At 37.0% G+C, this 10,743-nt stretch overlaps 1 protein-coding gene across 1 annotated transcript; it reads left to right on the forward strand.

The window, feature by feature from the left end:
- The first annotated feature begins 931 nt into the window (after positions 1-931).
- On the forward strand, positions 932-3,780 carry LOC131075342 (uncharacterized). The gene is made up of 3 exons (XM_058012157.1): positions 932-1,404; positions 2,789-2,882; positions 2,981-3,780. The coding sequence occupies exons 1-3, from the start codon at positions 958-960 to the stop codon at positions 3,013-3,015; spliced, it is 576 nt and encodes a 191-aa protein (XP_057868140.1). The 5' UTR covers positions 932-957; the 3' UTR covers positions 3,016-3,780.
- Positions 3,781-10,743: the final 6,963 nt, after the last annotated feature.

A 10,743-nucleotide genomic window follows, 5' to 3' on the forward strand; every position in this document is an offset into this window, starting at 1 on the left:
CCTATCTTTTCTTTTGAATTATATACTAATATCTTTTTAGAAGTTGTTCATCCCCCCCACCATGTGAGAAAAAAAACTTCCCAAAATATGGCTTCAAAAGGTTGAAGTCAGGTTAAACTAGTTCTTTCTTTTCCTAAAGTGCAAGAAAGTGGATAAATTTGGGAGAACAAAGGACAAAAAGTGTGGCGGAGAATCCATGGACAAAAGACCCTTCTTTTATTAAGTTTGCTTAACTCTTAATTAATTAATTAATTATTCTTTATTTCACACTACGTTTTACCTAGATTTTGAGATACACCTTTGTACCACCCTATCTTTTCTTTTGAATTATATACTAGGGGAAAGGACCCAGTAGTTGTGCACCCTAACTTCGCGCTTCTCAAAATCCTACTTGGAAATTTCAAATCACTCCGATTTTTTTACAGCAGCTTACTTGGCAAGTCCCCTGCTTATAACTAAGGTTTCAGGACCACATCATCAAATATGATGCCACATCAGCATGCTTTTTGCCAAGGTGTCCAAAACAACCCCCAAAAAAAGTGAGACCAATAGGCGTGCAAAAGAGACCCCAATAGTTGTGCAGCTGATGTGGCATCACCTGATTGGTTACTTTTTACAATATTGGTACATTTCTTAACAACTATTGGTACATTTCTTAACAACTATTGGTACATTTCCTAACAAAAATTGATATTTTTTGTTTCAAACAATAGGTTTTATTTGTTCAATTTTCGGAACAAAAGGTATCAACAACCCTCACAACAATTGGAACATGCTCAATTACTGGGTCCTTTCCCCTAATATCTTTTTAGAAGTTGTTTGTCCCCCACCATGTGAGAAAAACAACCTCCCAAAATATGACTTCAAGTCAGGTTAAACTAGTTCTTTCTTTTCCTGAAGTGCAAGAAAGTGGATAAATTTGGGAGAACAAAGGACAAAAGGTGTGGCGGAGAATCCATGGACAAAAGACGGCAGATTTGTTTATATCTAGGGGTTTCCATTGGAGCTCATGGACAAGATTTATATCTAGGGGTTTCCATTGGAGCTCATAAATTTGGGAGAACAAAAGACAAAAGGTGCGGCGGAGAATCCATGGACAAAAGACGGCAGATTTGTTTATATCTAGGGGTTTCCATTGGAGCTCATGGACAATATTTATATCTAGGGGTTTCCATTGGAGCTCAGTCAGTTTTTGCGTGGCAAGGAAAGGACACGAAATTAATGGTGTTGGAGTGTAGAGGGATGTCCTGTATTCTGAGGCCTGTTGGAGTGAGAGGAACGGGCAAAACTAAGTCATGGCTTCTTTCATCTTTCTCCTTGCTTAGTTTTCCCGGCTCCTCCCATTCCTCTAATCCTCACAACACATCCCTTCTCCTCCTCCACAAGTCTACACACGCTATCAAGGTATGCTACAGTGCAAGTGAAATAGATCTATGGTCATTCGTTCGTGCCTTTATATGATTCCTATAAGCTTCGGATTATTGTGTTGTAGGATCAAGCCCTATGCAGTTGATTCCATATTCTTGTTTCTATATTTCTCACCAGACTGTTCTCAAAGTTTTGTTTCTGTTGTTGGGTTTTTGTAAGTTGCATGTGATGGGAATGATTGTTGTCTGGTCTCCAAATATTTTGGATTTTAATTGATTTATAGTATAGTCGTTGTTTACCCTCTGAAAATCCATACGGGATATTTGTATAAGGCCCTGTATGGTAGGGTGAAGTATATACAGATTGAACTCTTCACTATGGTGCTGCTCTTTACCTAGTTATCACATTGCATTCTGAAAGAGATTAGTTTTAGGATTCGAGAATTTATCCTATCTGAAATATATGAATTTTTGAGGAGCATTCGGACCCTATTTAGAGTTGTGCTAAAATGTCACAAGCGTCTGAACTATGTTAGTAGGGCCTAAAAGTTGGGTTTTTTATTTTTCACCAGTAATGCTTTATTTATCACTTGCAATGGTCTCTGGTGGGATTTCAAACACAAGGCTTGCCATTTGCCAGTACTTGTTCTATCTTTATTGCGCTAGGCGTATTTTATGTTCTTATTTTGTCGGCTGAAATTGTAGGTTAGAATGTTCTGCAATAGCATATAGACAAGGACTTAATTCTCAAATCATGTTCTTTCTGCAATCATGGGATCGATAAATCCATGGGAAACATTGTAAGTGCCAGCTGTTATTTTCCCCTGTAAAAATCTTACGGGATCTTTGTATAAGGCCCTGTATGCTAGGGTGAAGTATAGATAGATTGAACTCTTCATTGTGGTGCTAATTTTTATCTAGTAATCAGATTGTATTCTTAAAGAGATTAGTTTTAGGATTTGAGAATTTATCTTATCTGAAATAGATGAATTTTTGAGGAGCGTGCGGACCCTATTTAGAGTTCTGCCAACATGTCACAAGCTTGTGAATCATCTCATGTAATGTTCTCTGGTGGGATTTCAAACGTAAGGCTTGCCATTTGCAAGTACTTGTTCTATCTTTATGGCTCTAGGCATATTTTCTGTTCTTATTTTGACGGCTGAAATCGTAGGTTAGAATGTTCCGTAATATCATATAGAGAAGGAATTAATTCTCAAATTACGTTCTTTCTGCAATCATGGAGCCATGTCTGCTCACAAGCAAGTAGTATTTGGTATTCTGTAAGAGATAGCTTTGGCTATTATTAGTTATTTGGTACTCATGGCAATCTTGTGTTCTTCTATTCGCTTTTGGATTTACTTGTCTTTCATTTGGTAATGAAAAATAGGATTGCGCCCTCTTAAACCTGCTTCCATTTTCAGGTCACCTGGCTTGCACCAGTTCCTATCTTCTTCTCTAGTGTGATCAACAATGCTGTAATGTTTTCTTGGAGAGCCAGACTGCCAGGGCTTCTTGGTAACACTCAGATCACTTAGGGTGCTCAACAGCGCTCTGATACTTTCTAGAGATTTCTGTTTGTCATCAGATCTTGCCTAAAGTTGTGTTGGTTACAGGTTTCACTTGCGAACCCAGCAGTTCTGTGGTCTAACAGTTTGCCTCGTTGTCACTAGCTGGGTATCTATTGATTTAGCTCAAACTCTGCCCATCCCAGCAACACAATTCTTGTTTGAACCTTTGATTTTTGAACAGCTTTCCTTGTTCACTACACATGAGGCATTTTGGTTCCAAGAGCTCATTATTGAAGTTTTTGCTGGGTACACCTGCTGAACTTGGACTGGTCAAGGTTGGGTTCTGATCAAATCTTGGATCCAGCTTGGGTTCAGGCAGGATCTGGCCCTGGGCCTGGCCATCCAGCTTGGGTACCTCTCATGTACTTGGGCCAGATCGCCAGGCCTGGTTTGCTCCCGAGCAAACCCAGGGAGGACTACAGGTATTTTGAAAAAATTTAGAACAAATTTTATTAGCCCTAAAAGTGCTATTTTTGAACAGTTTGTAGCTTGGTTAAAGCATTTAAATTATGAAAAATAGCATGTGCCATGAAGGTCCTCATAGCCTCAAAGGCTCTAATAGGGAGTGCTGCCTCCAGATCTTGCAAGAGGTGTTGTCCCTTGATCCCACTAGGGGCGGCTGAGAAATTTGTTTTGAGCTGTGCTGGATGTAAAAGCAGCAGGCTTTTCTTGAGTTTTTCTGATTAAACCTGAATGATTGAATTCCATTTACACTTTTAGTTAGCTGAGTCAATGCCAATTCCAGAAAAGCTATTTGGATTTATCTTTAAGTTTTAATGATTATGTTTGACAAGTGACATTGCATTATCAATTATCAGCCGTGTTTTCAATTCTGTATCAATTTTTGGACATCGAGCAAATTATGGTTATATATAGTATATACACATATATAGTATGACCGGACTGAGCCACACTGAACCTGGGGAAAAAGTGCTAACTGGAGAATCTGAACCAGCAATGCAGGTTTTGTTGTGTATACGTTCGACTAAAATCCTTGGCCTGTGTGCCCCAATTTTCAACCTAGCAACCACTTGGGCAATAATTGCGTGGGGCTGCTACTTTAATGATAGAGATGGGAAGATACTGTTCCTTCTTCACGCACATGTGATGGTGTCATTTTCTTTTCCTTAGAAAAATGGTTGTTAAATTTAGTTCCAAGCAGACATGCCCAATTATGTGGTGTGCTGTGGGTTTTCTGTAAACTACAGATATGCTCTCTTCCTCTCTCCCTCCCTCCCGCCATTTCTCTCTCTGTCCCTAGAGCAATCTACTCTTAGTCACCTGCTAAGGGTGGCTGTTCACCCTCTTAGACCTGGGATCACCCAGCCAGGAGTCTTGCTCTCATTGACAGCCTCTTCACAAGATAACCAGAGAACTTTACCTTCACATTTAACTGCGATCCTACCTCTCAGTAGTGGCCAGTCTCACAACAATGCTCTTACCTTGCCTAAACCTTTAGGGATATTGGACACATCCTAAGAGTCACAACTGCAATGTAACAGCAATATTTTCTCGCTTCCCCCATTGGGAGAAAGCCATCATCTCCATGTAAAGAATTCTGCCACAGACGCAACATATGGCATCTTTGGAAAGCGTCATTGTTATTTTCATTGACTCTTCAGTCTATTTAAGTCATAGTGATTCCTCGACTTTGTTTTGGCCTTTGGGACTATTTTTTTGCTCTTAGTTGCCTCTATTAGTCCATTCTTACAAACATTACATTGCATTATTGTTACTGTCACATGGGCCATCCTGCCTTGGCCTATTTTATCTAGGTTACTGGGTTTGCCTCTGGGCCCCCCTGGTACGGGTCCGGTTCGACCTGGGTTCGACCAGGGTTCGAAAAATCCAGTTGAACCAGTTGAACCCGGGCAGACCCAGTCGAACCCGGGCGGCTGGGCGGCCCGTAAAGTCAAAAAATAATGCAAATTTAATTTTTTTTTCAATTCCGTCTTGTATAAAATGAAAGTTATAACCTAAAAAAGCAGAAAATTAGACGTCTTAAAAAAGCAGAAAATTGATGCATGCCATGGAGTTCCGTGTGGGTTTGAAGGTTGTGATTTGGTGTTGGCGGCAGGGGTGCTGCCCCTCAACCCCGCAAGGGGCTATGCCCCTTGATCCCGCTGGGGGCGCTGCCCCCAGACCCCCGCAAGGGGCGCTGCCCCTGGACCCCGTTGGGGGCGTTGCCCCAAACCCCCATTAGAGAGTCCATTTAATGATCAAACTTTAAATTGTTGAAAGTTGAAACAATGATACTTGAATATTTTATCATTTTGATATTAAACTTGATGTATATGATGCTGTTATGGTATGATCATGATGCTATGATTACAAGTTTATGTTGGTTTTGTTGTTTATATGATGCTATGTGACATGCTAATCTTAATTCATGCTTATAGGTTGCATATATATATAATTTACATGTTTTTGTACTATCGAACCCAAACCCCTTTTCAAAATTTTGCCGTACCGGCGTACCAGGTTCTTCGAACCTGAACCGGTGCCCGAACCCGAACCGGTAACTTAGTATTTTATTATTTTATACATTCTTGTGCAAAATTACATTGCATTATTGTAATGTCCCCTTTTCTGATCTATTCCAACATCCTTGGGAACTAACTTTCTTGGAGAGTGCTAGCTTTATTAGAAAGGTATTCTGACAAAAGCAAAAAGTGTTTTCTTTAAAAAGGCAATGAAAAAGAAAAAAATGTTTTCTTTGAAAAAGCAATGAAAAAGCAAAACTGCTTTTTCAGAAAAAAACAAGAAGGGATAAATGTTTTTTTTTTCAAAAAAGCAACAAAAAAGTAAAAAATGCTTTTTTCTAAAATAGCTTTTAAAATTTTCTATAAAAGGAGGTTGGGTTTTGAGAAGAAGGGTTGCTGCTTATTCATTTTCATTTGCTTCGGTGAAAGAACGCAAGTTCTCCCTATTCGACTAGGGATGAAACCCCTTTGGTGAATCCACTTTCGGGGATGAAAACCCTCCCTAGCTGATTGAGTGATTTCATTCAAAAATCACCATTATGCTAAATGTTAAGTCTTTCAAATTTGTTGCTGATATGAAGATTTGTTATGTGTTTTGAGAGGTTTTAGTATGCAAGTTTATTTGATGTTTGCTGTCTCAATTCTAGTTTGAATTTGTGGGTGATTTTTGGAGCTCGAAGAGGGCTGTACTTCCTTATTTCATGTTATATTGTTTGCAGCAGCTGTAATCAGTCATTACAAAGGGATTTGTATCTACAGATTGGGTTGTAAAACAATGTTGTTATTTTACAGTTAAATGGTGGCTATACCAGTATTTAGTATGGTAGATGGAAGACATTTTAATTTTTTAGGCCCAAACAGTCTGACATGACAATCATTTAGGTTTTAGCTATAGTTTAAAAACTCCAGGGAAAATAAATCAAACAAATGGAAGCCGACTCTGCAATCAACTTGTCTTTGTCTGCATGTTTTGCTGGCGATTCGTCAGGACTGCAATTTTCTGCCACCCAAAAACAAATTTGTATGTTGCTTTTGGAGTTTTGCTGCTGATTGGTCAGGACTGCTACGTCTGCCACCCAAAAGGAATTTTGTATGTTGCTTTTGGAATTTCATCTGCTGTTTTGCACTTAGAAATCTTGGTGACGAAAATGGGCCTGGTTAAAATAATAATTATTATTTAATTCTAATAGTTAGAGATTGTTAGGATTTAATCTATCTCAGGATTTGGATGAGAGGCTAAGAGAATTAGGATCACAATAAATTTTGTTTATGCATTCAACAACTATCTTTGTATAAATATTTCCTGTCTAATAAATAATGTTGATACTTATGATTGTTTTGGGAAAAAACATACATGCGAGTAATTTGACACAAATGGTCTTTAAAGACATGAAATTTCCGCATGATAATTGTAGACCTACATACAATAATAGCTTGCAATGTTCTGAATTGAGATCCAGAAGCAGCATTTGCAGTCATTCATTATGGATTGTGGAAGCTTAATATCATTAATTGAGACCCTTCATGGGAGGGAATTGTGCTTTAAATCTAAACAATTTGAGTTGCTAAGGATGAAACTTGCCAAGAAGATCGCAGACCTAGCATTTCTAAAAAGGTGCAGAGATTGTAAATTAATTCCCATGTTCTGAATTACTCGGTAAGCTTTCTTCCATCTACGTTTGGACCACATTCCATTAACTATTATCAGAATGAAGAAAGTAGAAAGCATGGAAAGAGAATGTGCATGGTACCAAATTAAGATGGATATTATCCAAATGTGTGTGACATGAATTGGTAACTCAATTGGGCATGTACATAAAAGATTGAAGTCAATCTTATAAAATATATATGCTAACATATTCTTGTTAATGATCCTTTACTAGCATACTAGTGCTGTTTGATACTTGTTATTGCCCAGTTTTATCGTTTTATATTTTTTATTTTATGAAAAACTTAAGATCCTTTCAAAAACTCTTCTTTTTATCAATCATTCTCTCTGTGATCCATAATCCATTATCGCTTTAGTAAGTATGCTGTTAAACATAAGAAGGTAAGAACGTGGGATGTTTTCTCTATTTGGTTCCCTTGTGTTTGCTGGCTAGTTATTTAAAATCATTCTTGCAAATTTGATACTGCACCTAATACTATCGTAAAAAACCCATGACAATTGATTAAATGGGAAAGTCCCTTGGAACATTCTGTGATAAAAGTTTCTGAATTTAAATGGCCTTGGATGTGAGTATGCAGAGGTCAAGAAGTCATTATTGATTGCATCTTAAGTTGTATTGGCAGAGATATCAGATGGTCTCAATGTTGTATGGAGACGGATACAGATACAGGTACAGTCATTTTTGAAAACCCCTATGGATATGGCTGGATACAACATTCATAAAAAATACATACATATATTTAACACAATTTTCTAAGTTTTTAGAGAGATTTTCGTTACTTTAAAAACAATATAGACACATAATTGCTACATAAATAATTATAAGTTGATTTAACAATTTACAATATAGAAATCAGAACCTACAATTGAATTAACAATAATGTCGTTAATATCTAAATTAAAATAAAATAAAGTAAAATTTAAATATAAATTAAAAAAATCTAAATATATTAAGAATTAAAAATTAAAAATAAAGAACTAAATAAACAATAATACTCTAAACTTAAAAAATAAAAATTCTCTTTCACATTTAAATTTTTAATTTTAAGTAAATATAAAAATCCATAATAAAATAAGTAAATTTAAATATTAATAATTCAATAGAAGATAAACAATTAAAATATTAATAAATTTTATTTATATTTAAATATATATTTTTTAATCTCGTGTTTAAAATCATAATATAAATATAAATATAAACTATTAATTTTTCAAATCTGTAAAAATTAGAGTCTCCAAAAAAATAGTATAGTTGTGTTTGGAGGAAGACCCAAACAAATGGGTTGCTGAAATAGGAAAAAAATTGCATGAATGAAGTTTTAAAAAATAAGTTTAGAAAGGTTCATGTCAAACTTTTTAAAATTCAAGTCACTTAGTATCGGCTTGAAAATTAGTGTTTTTAGGACACATGGATATGATTTTAAGGTGTATCTAAACCGTATTGTACTTGTATCCATATTGAGTATGGTGTACGCACATCTGAGGAGAGGCATGGACCAATCTAGCTACTCTGGTTTGGTCTCTTTTATAGGGAATGGAATAGTGTTACTTGTATCCATATTGGGTGTGGCAGTATGTACGCTTGAGGAGGGGCATGGGCCAATCTAGGTACTCTGGTTGGTCTCTTTTGTTGATTTTAGGCAATCAGATGTTAATGTAGTTACTTGAATTATAATCAGACTGAGAATAAGCAGAAATAATAATAAAAACACACAACACAAGACACAAGTACCCTGGGAAAACCTCCCTCTTGGAGGAAAAACCCAGCATCAAAGATTCAGATCAGTTCCTTATTTATAAGCAGATTACATGAATCAGATTACTTATCTGATTGAGTGCCAATCTAGGGCAGACTGAACCTAGAATATGCAGCTGTAGTATGTCTTCACAGAGAGCAGAATATCGACACCACTTGAAGAGGGAGATCATTGAAGTATAGCACACCACCTTGCCCAGCAAGTTGTCCAATGGATTCGCTCTCTAACATGCCAGATTCATTGACTGTTCTTGCATAAGGCTGATCACTTTTGATAAGGATATATGTTGTGTAAAATGAATCTTGTTTATATACAAGATTCATGCTCAAGTTTTCCCAAGTCGGCTTTTGCCAAATTCCCTTTATTTTACATATTTAATTTGCACTTTTGGCGCCCAAATTTGGGGCCTACATAACTTGTAAGTTGAGGCACGTTTCCTTTTAGGGCCTAGCTCTATTAGACATAAACCACATATTACATTTGGGCCCAGCCCTATTAGATATAAACCACACGTTACATTTGGGCCCAGCCCTATTAGATATAAACCACACGTTACATAAATTACTTTAACCTTATTACAATAAGATAATATTTTAATTGCCACACGGCATCATTAAAATATGGTCCGAATTAGCTAATCATTTCAACATCTTTTATAGGGAATGGGATAGTGTTGGGTTTCTTGACAGTAATTAGGTCTCACTAAGTATGATGGTTCTTAGTGATCCTTAGCTTCAAGGCGCTTCAGAAAGGTAAGGTCTTGCCATATGAAGATGGATGCAACTTATGCGTGGGTCCTTCAAGATGTTATGATTCAAAAGCTTTATGTAAGGAACCTACACAAATTTTTGTTGCAAAAAAAATGTTTCATTAAAAGGATAGGCATTAAGATTAGAGGTCTTTATGGTTTTTGAACTACTTAGAGTTTAAGAAACAAGGAGAAATCCTAGTACAAATATTTTTTTTCAATAGGTGAATACAAAAATTTTAGCTTGGCTCGCACTAGGTGATCTTTGCAAATAACAACCCTTGTACCTACTAAATGGGAACCCATAAATGGACATGAATCACTACCACAATAAGCTGCAATACTAAGATTTTGCTCCACTTTCAGTGTGGGAGTGAAGTGTGTGAGCGAAGATGCATATTAATCATAACCTCATTTTTCTTCCTTTTTCTTTGCACCATTGTCTAGTTTCCCTCTAAACCCTCAATATGGAGCAAAGTGTGCAAGCGAAGATCCATATTAAACATAACCTCATTTTTCTTCCTTTTTCTTTGCACCACTGTCTAGTTTGCCTTTGAACCCTTAATACTCTTATCTCGTTCGATTTCTTTGGGGAGGGGCGGAGGGCGGGGAGTGTTGAATAGGATCCATGGCAGCTTTAAAGTTGTCCCTCCCTGCAGCAGGAGATCCATCTACGGGCCTCAGTGTGGTCTGGATTTTTCTTGGAAAGTCCTTGCGCTTGCCATCCTCAAAGGATTCTTGTGAGGCAGTAGCAAAGGTTTTGCCATCCTGACAAGAATTTTCTTTCTATTGAATAATGGTGGGGGGAGACATCTCTCCACCAAGTGGTATGACTGTCAATTTTACACTTTGAACAATGAGCAACAATATGGCCAGTACTAAAGCATCTAAGCCAATGAAAGGGTAAAACACTCATATTCTAACAGTTGATTCCAACACCTATGTGTAGTTTTCAGAGAGATATCGTCAAAAGATCTTTGGTAATATCTATCTCTACTAATATACGAGCATATGTGGTATGCAAATAGTATGATGAACACTCGTCCACCCCTAAAAACTTCTCCAACAAATTACCCATGGCTTTGAAACATGATTCAAACCAAAATTGTAATGGACAATTCGGGAGTATTACCTAGATTGGAGCAGCATCG

Source organism: Cryptomeria japonica, chromosome 2 (genome assembly GCF_030272615.1).
Source record: "Cryptomeria japonica chromosome 2, Sugi_1.0, whole genome shotgun sequence".
Classification (NCBI taxonomy): Eukaryota; Viridiplantae; Streptophyta; class Pinopsida; order Cupressales; family Cupressaceae; genus Cryptomeria; species Cryptomeria japonica.